This window comes from Macrotis lagotis, chromosome X (assembly GCF_037893015.1).
Source record: "Macrotis lagotis isolate mMagLag1 chromosome X, bilby.v1.9.chrom.fasta, whole genome shotgun sequence".
In the NCBI taxonomy this organism is placed as follows: Eukaryota; Metazoa; Chordata; class Mammalia; order Peramelemorphia; family Peramelidae; genus Macrotis; species Macrotis lagotis.
Window position 1 is genome coordinate 538339848 of NC_133666.1, and position 17234 is coordinate 538357081.

The following is a 17234-nucleotide window of genomic DNA, read 5'->3' on the forward strand; positions in this document are numbered from 1 at the left end:
GTTAGGGGGGTCAAAAGACAGTATTCTTTTGGTAATAGAGAGTTAGGAAGTGGGCAGTTGGGCCTATCCTCAGCTCTGGATGCTGAATCAATGTACAGATTATTGTTGGTTTTAGTCATTTGATTTACTAGTCTGGTAGGGTGGTCATAAGGTCTTTCCATTCTTCCATTGCATTGTGAATTCCTTATTAATTCCATGCTAATAATGGGATTGAATAACAATTTACTCTCTTGCATTGTTTAACTCTGTTATGTTTCCCCAAACCTTTCTAATCTACGAGTTTATATTTCTTATCACAAAATTACATTATGTTAAATTAAAACATCTATTCTATCTATAAATTTTATTGTTATCCTCTAGGCATTAATAAATATGATTACAATCAAGAATTTAAATAAAATTTTATTATCTATTTTATTTAAGGCTTGTCACTGGGCTGTTGAAATTTTAATATTGATTCAGAAGCCTTAAATGTTGAAGTGTACCTGTTTTGTTTTTTACTTGAATATTTATTTAACTCTCATATACACCAGAAAAAAAGAGGCTTGGAAGGGGTCATGTAATAATATCAATATAGAAAGAAGATTGAATTTGCTCCTCTACTCCAGAGGATAGAAGCACAATGTATAAAAAGGACAGAGGTAAAAATGTAGTTGACATCTAACAAAATACAACATATTAAAAGAAAATATTTTCCCTTCTTGTCTCATACAAAGTAGAATGGAATACTTAGAGAATGTCCTCTCAAATGGAGGTCTTCAAAAATATTAAGTGATCATTTGTGAGGTATATTGAAAGAAATATATTTTCAGGTAAAACTTAGCCTCCAAGGTCACTTACAGTTCTTAAATTAAATCAATAAACATGTATTAACTGCCTGCAACATTCCATACACTATGTTTAACACTGGGAATACACAAAGAGGCAGAAGACAGTCCCTGTCCTCTTGGAGCTCATATTCTAATGAAGAAGTTAATGAATAAATATGTATAATATATATGTAGGATTAATAGGAAAAATGAAGAGAAAGTGCTAGAAAAGAGGAATCAGAAAAATGTTTTCTATAAAAGATGAAATTTTAGTTGGAAATTAAAGGAAGTTAGGGAAAACAATAACTGGTGAAGAGAGGAGAATATTCTTTGTCATTGTCCTTCATTCTTGAAGAGGATCAAAATTATATTACTATATTGGAGTCAAGATGTAATGCGACTGTGTCATTTAAATACCTGATCACAAGTTCATGACTGGGTTTTGAAACAATGAGGCCAAGACAGGAATGACTGAGTAGTCACATAGGGAGGAGTTAAAAGGACCTAGTGACAAAAGTAACTTTAGCATATTGTTTGGTTGGTTGTTGTTCTTAATTCGTTTTTTGTTCAAGGCAAATAGGGTTAAGGGACTTGCCCAAGGCCACAGAACTAGGTAATTATTAAGTGTCTGAGGCCAGATTTGAACTCAGGGAGTCCTGACTCCAGGGCCAGTGCTCTATCCACTGCACCACCTAGCCTCCCTGTCCTTAATTCTTAAAAAAAGGACCAAAAGGACATACTTATGTTGGACTCAAGGTACAGTGTATCTAACTGTGGCTCAGATCAAAATGAACTTTGGAAGGCTCTATCAGATCAGGAACAAATAAACAAGATCATTTGGAGTGGAAACGTCTCTAAATATTTCTTTTGAACCACTTCAATTCTGCTTTGTTTATGGAACATAGCACCTTCATTGATGGGGGAATGCCATGCTAGGCAGTCCTTTGCCAATGTCTCTCATGTCACAGAGTTGATTTCAAAGTTCTTCAGAGAGACTTTTAGAGTGTCCTTCTTCTGACTGCCTTGTGAGCACTTGCCTTTTGTTAAATTCTCCAAACATATGTTTGGAATTCAAAAACACCATATTCCACCTACTGGAGTTATGCTCTCTATAGGAAAATTGGATTGCTTAGCAGTTTAGCTTGAGAAAGGACATCAGTGCCCATTATCTTATCAAGTGATGTTCAGAATCTTCCTTAGAAAATTCAAATGGAGGGGGGAAGTTAGGTATTACAGTGGATAAAGCACCAGTCCTGAAGTCAGGAGGACCTGAGTTCAAATTTGGCCTCAGACACTTAACTACCTGTGTGACCTTGGGTACCTATTGTCTTGCAAAAATTATTAAAAAAGGAAGAAAAGGGAATTCAAATGGGAACGATTCAATTCCCTGGTGTGGTGCTCATATACAGGTCAGGTTTCACAGGTATACAATTAGGTCAGCACAACAGCTCTGTAGACCTTCCATTTGGTAAGGAGTCTAATACCTCTTATCTCCCATACTTTCATTTGTAGTCTCCCAAACACTAAGCTATCTCTGGCAATGCTTACAACAGCATCAGCATCCCAGGAAAGTAAAAATCCTGCCAAAGTGAAGTTATCCACAGCATTCACTATTTCTACATTTGCTATAACTAGTGGTTTCATGGATGGATGGTGTAGTGCTGATTAGTGAAGAATCTGTTACATCTCAGCCTCAGTGGCTCCAGAGAGTGCATAATCATTTACAAATAAACAAATAAACAAACAAACCAAAAAAACCATGCACCAACTCTCCTTCCTCTTTTATCTTAACTTTGTAGCTTTTATTAATTTAAATAATTTATCATCAATGCAGTATATGACCTTGATGCCATATTCATCCACATTGAAGACATCTAACAACATTATAAAAAACAACATGCTATAAAGAAGGTGAACAGGCACATAGCCCTGCTTCATTCCATTGGTGACTAGAAAAGCATGAGGGCATCATCCTATATCTAGAATCTGTGAAAGCATGCTATCATGAAAGTGATGTACAATAATGATGAACTCTGGCTAACCAAATTTTGACATAATTTTTCTAATCAACTAAAGTACAGTCCTCTATTCTGAATTTTTCTTGGAGCTGTCAGTCAACAAACACCACATCAATTGTTCTTGGCCATTTTAGAAGCCACACTGGTTCTCAGATAAATCATTATCTTACAGATGTAGGGTAAACCTTCTGGAAAGAATCTTGCCAGTACTGAATGAAAAAGAACCTCCTCATCTCAACCCTGTGATTGTCACAGACTAATCTATTTTCTTTAACTTTATAGGGATGGGCTATATAGGCATCCTTGAACTCCTAGAGAATAAATCCTCTTTCTAAATAAGCTGGAAACTTTGTGTCAGCTTTTTTTATAAGATGTGGATCCTTGTAAATTTAAGCTGGAATAAAATTAGCATCAGATATTTTTCCACACTGCAGAAGCCTAATGAAATTCAAAACCTCTTCTTCAATTGCAAGTTCTTCTAGAAAGGAATTGATTGTAATCTGGGTTCAGGTACTTGAGCATCGGTTGATGACAGTATGTTGAGAACACCATGGAAATGTTCAAGCTATCTCTTCAGTATCATGTTCAATATATTCTTTTTCATCATTGAGTAGTTGAGATATATCATAGGTCTTTGGGCCATAAATAGCCTTCAAGGCATCATAAAAATGCTTTGTATTGTTACTCAGCATTCAACTGCCTTTTGAATGAGCCAAGAATCCTGACTCTTTCTAAAGTTGACTTTCACTTTACTTTTTATGAGTTAAATGCTGTCTTTTTTGAGATGAATGAATCATACTTCTGTTTTTTTTTTTTGTTTAGCAGTTTCTGAACTTCTCTGTCACTTTTGTTAAACCAGTTTTGATGTTTGTTGAGTGTTCTGGCCCATATGAGTAAATGTGGTGTTGTATAGCAAATATTCAAAAGCTACTTACTCCTTTTCTATTCCACTATTACCAAACATGTGCTAGCTCATTTTCCCTTCAAATTAGCAACAAGCTGATCATGCATGGAAAAGCACTCTCATCTGTTGACATTAAATCTTCTGGTAGTCATCTTTGTGGTGGCAATTCACTTTTACTGAATGCAAATATTAAACTTGGAGAGAATAAGTCTATCATCAGTCCAGCATTCTTCACTATATATTTCCATAATCACTCTCACATCTTGTCTGTCTCTTCTCCTTGCAATCACATAATTTATTAAATGTCAATGTTTGCTTTATGAATGCATGTACAAAATTTATTGCATTTAGGTAAATGGAAGACAATGTTAGTGATAAGAAGGTCATAAGATGAACAAGTCTTCAGTAGTAAGTGATCATTGTTGTTATTATTTCTAGCTAAATCCTTCCAAAGACTCCCTGAAATGTGTGGTAGTCAGTACCTACTCTTTCATTAAAGTCACTTGGAATTATAAGCATATCCTTATTTGGTACCTTTTTAATAAGGATCTTCAGCTATTCATAAAATTTTTCTTTGACCTCATCAGGGTTTGTCATTATGGGAGTACATGTACTGATGATAGTAGTGAAGTGTTTTTTCTGCAGATGGCAATCACATGTTACTCCTTTCAATGCATACAAGCTTCTTGACTAGATTAGTGTTTATTGCAAATCCTAGAGAAAATAGGTAGATTAGTGTTAGATGAAGCATATAATTTTTAGGGTGCCTTTTCTAGCCCTTTCCTCATGCCAAGTGGTGAGCAGGGCAGTCCTTCAAAAAGATTGCTTAGAGTTCCAGGGGCCTGCTGAATCCCACTGCTGCTTCAGTATAGTGAGAAGATGATCCCATGGACTGTACACCTATGTGAAGTGTTGTATAGTGGAGCTACACCTTGCACTTCATCACAGGACTTTGAAGAAGGTAAAAATGGTAGAATAGTATGCCAGATTTTTTTTATTTGAACATAACTTGATTTAAATGAGGCAGAAATGCAAAAAATTGTCAGCCTCACTCTCTCTCTTCTGGAGACATTGAAATCCCATGACAAGATAAAAGTTAAGATGACTGGTGATGGCTCATGATGCAATGGATGATCTGGCATATTCCTTTTCTAACTAACCTTTAAATGTTCCCCAATACCTGCTTCAACTGCCTTTAGTTGTTCTCACCTATTTATTCTTCCAAGGGAAATCTTCACGTGCAGAGTAGACACCCCCCCAATTCAATGAAGGGTTTGAGACCCCCTCAGTCAACTTCAGCCCATGGTTCAATCCATGTGCCAAAACCCAGCTTCTTGGAGCCATGGGTGAAAACTGGGTGAATCAGATGGACACTAAAGGGAGAAACCAGCTCTGAAAAGGACTCACTTAGCAGTCCTCACATTAGAAGTCCTAATCTTCCCTGAAATATACCCTACACTCAAAGAGACAATTCTAGATGTGAGGAATAGTCAGAGAAAATGTTATTCATGGAATAACCTGGAATGCAGTTTTATTCAATCAGAGTATTTGGGAGGGAGTAAAGTATAAGAGGACTGGAAAGATAGGAGGGGTCTACATTGTAAAAAGCTTTGTATGCTAAGGAGGGTTTTATATTTGTTCTTGGAGAATCTAGGAAGGCACTGAAATTTATTTGAATTAGGGGTCAGGGGCTGAAGTAAATGAACCTGACCTTTAGGAAAATCATTTGGTGGCTGAATGAAAGATGGTTTGAATTGGGAAGAGACTTAAGGCAGGCAGACACCTCAGTAAAAATCATAATAGTCCAAGTGTTGAGGGTATGATGACCTGCATTAATGAGATAGCAGTCTCAGAGGAGAGAAGGGGAGCTATTTGAGAGATATTAGAAAGGTGAAGTTGGCATGCCTTGAACATATTGAATATGGGAGGGGGTGAGATAGTGAGGAGTCAATTATGTTACTGACCCTGAGGGACTGGGAGGCTGGTGTTGCCCTCTACTGTAATAGGGAAGGTAGGAAGAAGAGGGTGAGTTAAGGGTGAAAAATAATGAATTTCTTTTTGGACGTGGTAAGTTTATGATGTCTATTAGCCATCCTGTACAAGATGCCTGATTGGTAATTGAAGATGCAAGATTGGAGGCCAGCAGAGAGACTGGGGCAATACAGGTAGACATGAAAGTTCAATGATAATGTGAAATTTGTCATGTATTTACCCTGTCTCCTCAGTCATCTCCTGAAAGTTAATGAGCTTAACTTATATTTATTTGCATTAGCTTTCAATTCTTTAGATGGGCTTCTCCTAAGAGCCAATTCTTAGCCATTGGAACAAAGTGTCACCACAATCTTTATAAGCACTCCTATAAATAATCTGCATGCCTGAAAATGTTTTCAGGGCTATTCTCAATGGTCTATGCAAACTCTTCTCATATGATCTCCATTCTGAGGATTCTGACAAGGGCAGATTATTTTGTCAAGGAGCTAGAAGTACTTGGCACCTTCTTTCAGTCCTTTGATTGATGTAGAATAGTTCAACAAGACTTCAAGCAATTCATGAAATTGCCTTTAGCTTCACAGGAAAGATGTACGTTTATTTTATTTTTTTTTCATACAAGTGTCTGCAGATAAACTGGAAGACTATGAAATGGGAAATTAATTTAAAATAGATCTTAGAGGTCATACCTGAAAACAAATCCATTCAAATGCAAATCTCTTAGTGTAGTTCCATCCACAACCAGTTAGTGAATCACTTGTTATTTAACACTGTTTTGAAGAAAGCCAGAAATGAAATTTCTTAATATTCTTATTCATGTAAGAAGTGCAGGGCACTGAAAGTTCGATCATCACAAAGTTCCCATGACAGGACCATCAGGATAAATGTCATTAAGGATTTAATCAAGGATAGTGGTGCTTGGTAGCAAGTGATTCAAAGGAGAATTTTGGAATGTCATCTCCTGCTTCCTTGTGTACAGAGAACCTACAAAAAGACCACAAGAGTATTCTGTACTTTCCATCTCTTGACGAGCACAGCCTCAATGTGTCCTCTAAGATAATGGTGTTAGGAGCCAGGTCAAGCGTTTTCCATATGTCTGTGCAGGGGGCTTACTATTTTCGACTGTCAACTAAAACCACTTTCCTCAGGTGAGATTTGAACTGCCCTAGTGCTTGTCATGCCTTCTCTCTCCTGATGTTGTAGTGTATTCTCAAATGCAAAGCACCAATGGACCAGCCAAGCTTAGAGTCTTCCAGGTACCCTAAAACAATGACTTTCATCTGTGCCTGCACAGTTACCTCTACATTCTGATGCTAATGCTATTTCCTAACTGAAATGATGAGAGTCTCTCAGTCTCTTTGGTGTAAAGAGTGAGCAACTTATACATCAGGTACTTCATCTCCTACTTCATTTATCTTCTGAGAGAAGTGAAAGAGGAAAGATGGATGGGTAGTCTTGACTTCAGTCACTGTCTTTATTTATTCATTCATTCATTCATTCATTTATTTATTTATTTATTTATTTGTTTGTTTGTTTGTTTGTTTTGACCTACCAATTCACTTTACTGACAATATATAGATAGGGAGACTCAGGACCAAATTCAGAGGGCCAAAGTTTTACCACACTGTTACCTTTTTTAAAAAAATTATTTATTTTCATTCATATGCATGTGTATATATTTAAGTTACAAAGTTTCCTTTCACCCTCCCTTCCCACCCCCCCCCTCCCCTTAGCAGCGAACAGCCAGGTTAGCATTTTACATACATATTTTGATAAACATGCTTACAAATCAGTAATTTTTGGTATGAGGAATTAGGATTAAGGGAAAGAGATACATAAGAGATAACTTTTCTGAAGTGTTCATCAGACTCAGAAGGTTTTGTTTGTGTGTGTGTGTGTGTGTGTGTGTGTGTGTGTGTGTGTGTGTTTTGTTTTGTTTTCTTCCTCTGGATGGGGAAAATATAATCCATAGCAAGTCAAATATAGTTGTCTTAGCTCTCTGGACTGTGGAGTGGAGCTGCTTACATCAAGATTGTTCATTTCACAATGTTGTTGATGTGAACATTGTTCTCTTGGTTCTACTTCCTTCACTCAGCATCAGTTCCTGGAATTAGTTCCATGCTTCTCTAGAATCCCACCATTTATGGTCTCTTGTAGAACAATAATATTCCATAGTATTCATGTACCACAACTTGTTTAGCCATTCCCCAATTGTTGGGTATCCCCTCAATTTCCAATTCTTTGCCACAATAAAAAGAACTACTATGAATATTTTGGAACATGTAGGACTTTTCCCTTTTTTAAAAATAATTTCTTCTGGAAATAGACCTAGAATTGGAATTGCTGGGTCAAAGGGTATGAACATTTTTATTGCTCTTTGAGTATAGTTCCATATTGCTCTCCGGAAAGGTTGGTTCCATTTACAATTCCACCATCAATGCATCAATGTTCCAATCCTCCCACAACCTCTCCAATCTTGATCATTTTCCCTTTTTCTCATCTTGGCCAATCTGATAGGTGTGAAATTATACCTACTGTTGTTTTAATTTGCGTTTCTCTAATCAATAATGATTTAGAGCATTTTCATATGATTGTATATAGCTTTAATTTCTACATTTGAAAACTGTCCATATTCTTTTGCCATTTATCCATTAGGGAATAACATATGACTTTATAAATTTGATGCAATTCTCTCTATATTTTAGAAATACAATGTTTCTTTCTTCAAGATTTCTGAAATTCCCAATATAACCCTAATATTTTGGCTTTCACATACCCCTCTGTTTTCTCTTGCAAAATTTTACTCCTCATTCATTCTATGCCCTCCAATTCATGACCCTTCAGTTCTCTTGTAGGCTATCTCCCCCACATTAGCCACTCTCTTCTCTTTTCCCTATTATGACCTGTTGGTGAACCAGTTCAACTTTACACTATCCTGTCTTGCATCCTTAACTCCATTATCATATTTCTGATTATACCAGCCAAGCCTCAGCCTTTGATCTCTCTGGCTATTTCCAGCCTTCACTCCTATATATGTGTTGCTTAATAAAGATGAAAAAAACCATGCAACTATTCTACTAGGCTACTACAAATTTATCTTATGCAAATTCAATTACACCCTCCCTGATGCTAGGAAATCCTATTATATACCTCCCTTATCAACTCTCTTTCACACTTTCTACAATTGCTTTTCCAAACCTTTTCATCTCTTCTCAAATCACCCATGCTCCTCCTGCCCCCCCCACTCTCTTAGCTAAGAAACTTGTCTCATATATTACAGTAAAAAATTGAGGCTATTCAACATGAGCTCCTTCTCCCTCTCTTTCTCATCTCATCTCACTCAAATGCCTTTGCCCTTATCTCATATGATGAAGTGGTCTTAGTCCTTGCCAAGACTAACTCTTCTAATGGTTCAAATGATCTCATTTTTTCTTTCTACTACAATAGACCATCTCCTTTCTCCCCACAAATATACCCATGTTCCCCATATTCTGAAAAATGCTCACTTGATCCTTCTGTCCTCATTTTATATCTCTTCTGCCTTTTGTATCTAAACTCATTAAAAAGATCATCTACAATAACTGCAAATAACTCTTTCCACTCTAATTCTCTTCTTTACCTCTTACAGACTAGCTTCTGGCCTTATTATTTTACTGAAACTACTTTCTCCAAAGTAATTTATGATCTCTTAGTTGCCATTTCCAGGGCATTTTTTTCTATTCTCATGCTTCCTGACCTCTCTGTAGTCTCTTTTTTTTAGTTTTTGCAAGGCAATGGGGTTAAGTGGCTTGCCCAAGGCCACACAGCTAGATAATTATTAAGTGTCTGAGGCTGGATTTGAACTCAGGTACTCCTGACTCCAGGGCTGGTGCTCTCTTCACTGTGCCACCTAGCTGCCCCCATTCTCTGTAGTCTTTGATATTGTTGATCTTTCTCTTTTCTATAGTTTTCAGAACACAACTTTCTCCAGGTTCTTATTCTACCTATGTGACTGATCTTTCTTTGTTTCCTTTACTGGATAATCTTCTAGATCATACTGTGCAACCATAGGTGCCTCCAATGTTCTGTTTTGGTCCTCTTGTTTATTGCTTATTCCCTCCACATGTCTCTTAGTGATCCTCATCAGCTCTAGTGGATGAACTTACATTTTCTATGTTGATGACTTTTAAATCTACCTTTACTACTCCAATCCCTCTGATGACTTCCAATCCCACATCTTCAATTGCATTCCATATATCTCAACTAGACATCTCAAGTGCATCTTAAATTCACCAGGTCCATAAAGGAACTCATTATCTTTTCCCTTAAGCCCTCCTTACCTCCCTATTATTCTACAGGGCAAAATCATCTACCCAGTAGTTCAGTCTTTCAACCTGGGAGTCATCCTGGATACCTAACTAATTCTAACCCCTAGTTTTCCAATATTTTGTCAAAGTCTGTTGATATTACCTTTGTATCATGTTTCAAAGATGACCCCTTGTTTCTTCTGACACTGCTACCACTCTAGTGTAGGCCATCATCGTCTAATGCCTGGATTTTTGTAATGGCTTTCTGGTGTTTTTGTCTGCCTCAAGTCTTTGCCTACTCTAATCTATTCTCCATCCTGCCAGTAAATGATTTTAATAAAACACAGATCTGCCCATATTACCTCTTTAACACAATAAACTCTTATGATTCTCTATTCCATGGATAGTATACAAAATATTCTGGTTAACATCAAAAGGCCTTCTTAACTTAGTCCCCTCCTACCTTTCCAGACATGCCTTACTCCCCATTATATACTTTTTGATCCATTGATACTGGCCTCTTGGTTGTTCCATAATCAATACACCATCTCTGGGCTCTTGGATTTTCTCTGTGGTCCCCCATGCCTGGAATGCTTTCCTTGCCCCCACTCTATCTACTGAACTTCTTAGCTTCGTTTAAGTCCCAACTGAAGCCTTTTTTATTGGAAATCTTTTCTTATATCTTAATTCCAGTACCTTTCCTCTGTTAACTAATTTCTATTTATCATGTGTGTAGCTTGCTTTGTAAATAGTTATTTATATGTTTTTCTTCTTCCTCCTACCTCTATATGAGTTTCTTAATAATTGTCTTTCATTTATTTATTTTTAACCTTCCAAGTTTAGTAAGTGTTCAAAATATAGTATGATCTCAATAAACGTTTATAATTGTTAGATTGATTATGAAATGTCAGAATTCCTCGATAGGTTCACATGCAATTTTTTCCTGAAAAGAAATAAAGTAGATTACAATCTGCTCATCTTCCCTTAGCTGAACCTCTCAAGTACATATTGCCTTATTCAAATTAGGGAACAAAATTAGGCATCACATATGCTGGAGACAATTCAGCTAGAGGAGATATTAGAGATCATCAAATTCAATCCTTTTTTTTTATTCAGAGGGTAAAACCGAGGTTCAGAACATTTAACTTAGAGTTAGCTACAAGGTGCCATGGATAGAAGACTGGTTCTGGAGTTATGAAGATCTGAGTTCAAATACTGCAAAGAGTGAAAATTTTGCTTCCTTATTGGCAGTTCTGATTCCTTCAAATTATTTTTCTTCTCTTACTGCTAACATTTCTAATACTATATTGAATAGTAATGGTGATAATAGGCATCTTTGTTTCACTGCTGAATTTACTGGAAATACTCTGAGTTTATTCTCATTAAATGTAATATTTGTTGATGGTGTTACATAGATTCTATTTATTATTTTAAGGAAAAATCCATTCATTCCTAAACTTTCTAGAGTTTTAATAAGAATGGTTGTTATATTTTTATCAAAGTCTTTTTCATCCTTTTGAGATAATCATATGGTTTCTGTTGCTTTTACTACTGATATGTACATTGACATCTTGATAAACTGAAAATGGAATATTTATGCTGGCAATCATAGTTACAAAGATAAAGAATACAGCATAAGAGACCTAGGGAATATGATATAGGGGATAGGAATACAAGGAACTGAGAAACACCAGAAGAAGGAAAGGGATATTATAGATCAACATATTTTTTAACATTCTATTGTATTTTTTAATTTTTTGTTTTCAGTTCCAAATTCTCCCCATCCCTCCAGTACCCCTCCTGCCCAAATGAAATGGAAAGCCATATGAAGATCAATTTTGTTCACTTAAGTTTTACCAAGACTAGGAGCTGGCTAGTCAAAATTACTCTGGAGACATTTTGCATATAGTCATACTTTATAATTCTTTTATCGTGGGAAGCATTCTTAATCCCTCATTGTCTTCATAGAATGAGTTTTCATATTTTTATGCTTTTAGCACATTAAGTACCATTCTCAAAGCCCTGTTTGCCAATTGACGTTCATGATAAAGAGTAGACAAATAAACATAATGACTTTGATATTGACATATTTTATATGTTGCTGATGATCACTCAGATGGCTCAATTAATCTTTTAGATCTCTTCAGAATTTGCAGATATGAGGAAGTTAAATGTTATTTGTGGCAAACTATGTTTCTAAAAAATCTTTAAAAAAAGTAAATGGTAAATTAATTTAAACTAGTAGCATATAAGACTTTTAAATAAGAAACCTTTGAATATTTTCCAGGCAAAAAGAACCATGTTCCAAATTTTCTAACAGAATAATACTTACATTGTTTGCAATGATCTAGCTATTCCTGTACTAGGAATACAAAGAACAGCAAAAACAGGTCTCTTTTCCCCAAAACCTCAGAATCTAATGAGGAGACAACATGAAATAAGTATGTGATTAATAAGACATATACAGAAAAAAATTTGAGAGAGTAAACTAAGGAAAGTCATTAGCATTAAGGAGCATCATGGGGGATTTATTATAGAAGATGAGATTTTACTTGAAACTTTAAGGAAGACAGGAAATTCAGTCAGCATAGGAGGAGGAAGAGAATTCCAGGCATGGGGATAGAGTCAGTGAAAATACATGGAGTCAGGAGATGTGAGAGGTATAAGAAGGTGACCAATGTCTCTGTATAGTAAAGTAAATAGAAGACAATCAGATATAAAAAGATGGTTAAGGGAGAGCAGGGCCAAATTTTAAAATTATTTGATTTTATTGAACTGATCTGTAATTATATAATGATGCCATTCCATTATTTTAACCTCACTTTTACAAGAAGGCTCTCACTGCTTTGCAAGCTAATGAACTGGGATGTACAATACAGATGGACAATGATTATAATCCATAGTTGAAAAGAGAGGACTGGTAGGCAAGAAAAAGTGCCAAGGTCTTTTACTGACTCACATTTCTAATCAAAGTGAAGACCCACCTTTTCAGTAATAATATTGTTTGGTTGTTATACTGCAACCTACAAAGAATTAAAAATAGAGAGAAAAATGAAAAGGTGAGTGTGGGCAATATATAACATGTAGGAAACTGAAGAACAAAAATAGTTTTTCCTCAAGGACTTGTTTGATAAGAAAGGAAGGTGTATTGGTCATATGTCAAGAGCAAGAGATGAAAAGTTCACAGAATTTACTACTAACCATTTCAGTGGGAAAGTAAGGAAGGTCTCTAGCATGATAGATGTGAATGGATGAACTTTTGGAAGAACATGTACAAGATAAACACATAGAATAGTTAGATATGGATGGATTGTAGGAAACTATCAAGTTCATAATATCAGAGATCCATTTAAGTAATATATATCTTTGTCTGTATGCATGCATGCATGTACACATATAATTCACATACACATAGATGATACATGCTTCTTGGAATTCTCCCCACCCACTCAAACCCAATCAATATAAATTCCCAATAAATCTTCTCACTTTTTAATGTGTTCACCTTTTAAAATGTCAGTCAGTAGTTCTTATCATATCTTATCATAGAAAAGATTCTCTCACATTGAAAATAAATAAGTTCATATAAATGTAGACATTTTTAAACTTTTGTAATATATTTTAAACATGTAATATATTTATATGCATGTATGAATATACACAGGTCCCTCTGACTAAACTTCCAAAATGTTCTGGATACCTTTTGATTTATAGTCTACATGAGTGGTAAGGTATGCATGAGAAATACTTACAACCAAATTCTTATAATCATATCATATTTATGAATGATCATGACTAAAATGTTAAAATAGTTCACTTAATGTATAGGCTAACAAGATGTAAGATAAAATGCATTAGTCAAAAAGTAAGAGGAATTTTTGAAGTTAAAAAAATTCTGAGAGCTGAAGATCAAAGAAGTATCAATGGACAACTACACTTACAAATGTGTGAACAGTAATTGAAGTTTCATTTGACTTATCTTTAAAAATTTCTTCTTATTCATTATGCCTAATTACTCTGATTGTTAGTAGTGGTAAAATCCTGAAGATTAACCATTGTTTTCTTGGTCTTTTTAATCTTATTTCTATAATTGTTTTATGTTTTAATTTTAATAGTTATACTGTTCCCTAGCTACTTTGTCATTATATATATATTATATATAATCAATAATTGCTTTCTATAATAATTACTGATGTGCACTTTTACATTGTGAAATAAATATTTGACACACAACTCATTGATATGCACAGAAACAACCCTTTGCCTTCCTCTTTTAAAGTTGTTCTCAACCAAATTATGGGAAGCATTCTAAAGGAACATAATGGATATACTTTTGATATTATTTTTTCCTTTTCTTTTTTGCAAGGAAATGGGTTTAAGTGACTTATCCAAGGTCATTAAGTGCTTATTAACTATATGAGACTGGATTTGAACTCTGTTCCTGTGCTCTATCCACTGCACCACCCAGCTGCACCATATATACCTTTGATTCTTTTTTATTTATATTTAATTTTTCCAAATACATGTCATGAAAGTTTTTTCAAAATTCATCCATATGTATATGCATATTAAGTTATAAAATTTCCTTCCCCCTCACTTTCCATCCCCTCTCCCCACAGAAGTGAGCAGGATAACATTGTACATATGTATTTTTGATAAACTTATTTACATAGTTGTCATTTTTGGTATGAGGAATTAGAATTAAGGGAAAGATAAATAAGAGATAATTTTTATAAAATGTTCATCAGATTCTGAAGGGGTTTTGTTTTGTTTTGCTTTGTTTTCTTTTCTTCCTTTGGGTGTAGATAGCATTGTTCATAGCCAGTCTAATTTTGAACTGCTAAGATGAGCACCTTCCATCAAATTGATCATCTCACGATGTTCTTGTTAATGTGTACATTGTTCTTTTCATTCTACTCCTTTTATTCAACATCTGATCCTGTAACTCATTCCATGCTTCTCTAGAGTATGACAATTTATTGTTTCTTATATAACAATAATATTCCATAGTATTCATGCACCATGATTTGTTTAGCCATTCCCCAATTGATGGCATCCCCTCAATTTCCAGTTCCTTGCTACTACAAAAAGAGCTTCTATGAATATTTTGGAACCTGTGAGACCTTTCCCATTTTTTATTATTTCTTCTGGATTTAGGCCTAGAATTGTAATTGCTAGGTCAAAGAGAATCAATATTTTTTATTGCTTTTTTGGCATAGTTCCATAATACTCTTCAGAATAGTTGGATCGGTTCACAACTCTACCAGCAATGCCACAATGTCCCAATCTTCCCATGACCTTTCCAACATTGATCATTTTCCCTTTTTCCCATCTTGGCCAATCTGATTGGTGTGAGTTGTTACCTCATGGTTGTTTTAATTTTCATTTCTCTAATCAATAATGATTTGGAGCATTTTTCATATGATTATATGTAGCTTTAATTTCTTCCTTTGAAAACATTCATATCATTTGATCATTTATCACTTGGGGAATGATTTGTGTTCATATAAGTTTGAAGCAATTCTCTATATATTTAGAAATGAGACCTTTATTAGAACTCCTAGTAGTGAAGATTGTTTCCCAGCTTTCTGCTTTCCTTCTCATTTTGGCAGCATGAATGAAAAGAACAATATACACATTAACAAGAACATCGTGAGATGATCAATTTGATGGAAGGTGCTCATCTTAGCAGTTCAAAATTAGACTGGCTATGAATAATGCTATCTACATCCAGAGGAAGAAAAGAAAACAAAGCAAAACAAAACAAAACCCCTTCAGAATCTGATGAACATTTTATAAAAATTATCTCTTATTTATCTCTTTGCCTTTTTAATTTAATATGGTCAAAATCATTCATTTTGTAGTTTATAATATAATGTACTCTAATTCTTGTTTGGTCATAAATTTGTCCCCTTTCCATAGATCTGCTAGATCAAGTATTTCTTGTTCCATTAATTGATCTATAGTGTTGCCCTTTATATCTGAATACTGTATCTATTTTGCTCTTATTTTGGTATAGGGTGTAAGATGTGGGCCTATTTTTTGCCATACTATTTTCCAATTTTCCCAACAATTTTTGTCAAATATTGAGTTCTTATCTCAGAAATTGATGTCTTTGGGTTTGTCAAATAGCTGCTTGCTGTAAGTCATTTATTGCAGTTTCTTTTGAAACGATCCTAATCCACTGATATATTCCTCTATTTCTTAATGAATACCAGGTAGTTTGGATGCCTGCCTATACATTTGATTTTTAAGGAAAAAAAAGCCTATACCTTGAAATTAACTTCATATTTTTGTCCAAGATTTGTGACTATAGCTATAGTTACTGACTTCCTATTATCTAGCACAGCACTTTATATCATGTGTTTTTATATAGAAGATAGATAGATTTATAGATAGATATATTTGCATTGGTTTGAATTGGTTGTGTTTTGAAGTAAGAGAAGGAAAAAGATATTCTATTTTATAGCATATAGATTTCTCTGCTGAGTAAATCACATTTTCTACATTGGTCAAATGGCTTTATCTTTTAATTTTTAGTGCTTTAAAAGTGGTGATAATAATTATAAAATAAAATATTACATAAATATTTTTATTATTCTCCTCAGAAGTAAGGTAACTATATATATATGTATATATGAATTAATCATGGGTTATTATTTTCAATTTATATGATATATTTTAGATTCTTACAAATGTATATCATAGAATAAATTAGTATATCCAAAAGTCATATCTTCTTTAGACATTTTGTATTTTAAAAGTGCTACCCTTCTAGAACCTAATAAGTTGTATCCATTGAATCAAATAGGTAAGCTTATCAGAGACATGATGTATTAATTAAAATGATTCCTCAAATAGATTTATATATGCATATATATCCTTTGCAGTATTGGTGACAGATGGTGAGGTCATTTCATTTGTGGCTTACATCCAATCTGGATTTTGTAAAGTTTACAGAGAAATTATCGGGTTTGTGAAATCTCAACATAAAAAAGTGGTAAGTTATTTTAACTTTTTAACAAATTGGATCTGTGATTTAATTGATATTAGGAACTCTTAGTGGAGAAATTCCCTCTCTCTTATTGCAAATCATTGAATGATGTTCAACTTTTAGGTTGCCTGGGAGAATTGAGAGTTTCAGTAATCAACAAGTCTTTGTGTGAAGGAAAAAAAAAACATTATCTCTCAAGACATTCCTTTCCCTCTGAACTGTTCTAATGGTTAG

At 34.6% G+C, this 17234-nt stretch overlaps 1 protein-coding gene across 1 annotated transcript in view; it reads left to right on the forward strand.

Annotated features, from left to right (window-relative positions):
- The window catches only part of CNBD1 (cyclic nucleotide binding domain containing 1), a 568311-nt gene that overhangs the window by 408481 nt on the left and 142596 nt on the right, over positions 1 to 17234 (forward strand). The window contains exon 6 of the mRNA XM_074206508.1: positions 16897 to 17006. Within this exon, the coding sequence (XP_074062609.1) occupies positions 16897 to 17006 (110 nt within the window). The remainder of the gene's footprint in view (positions 1 to 16896; positions 17007 to 17234) is intronic.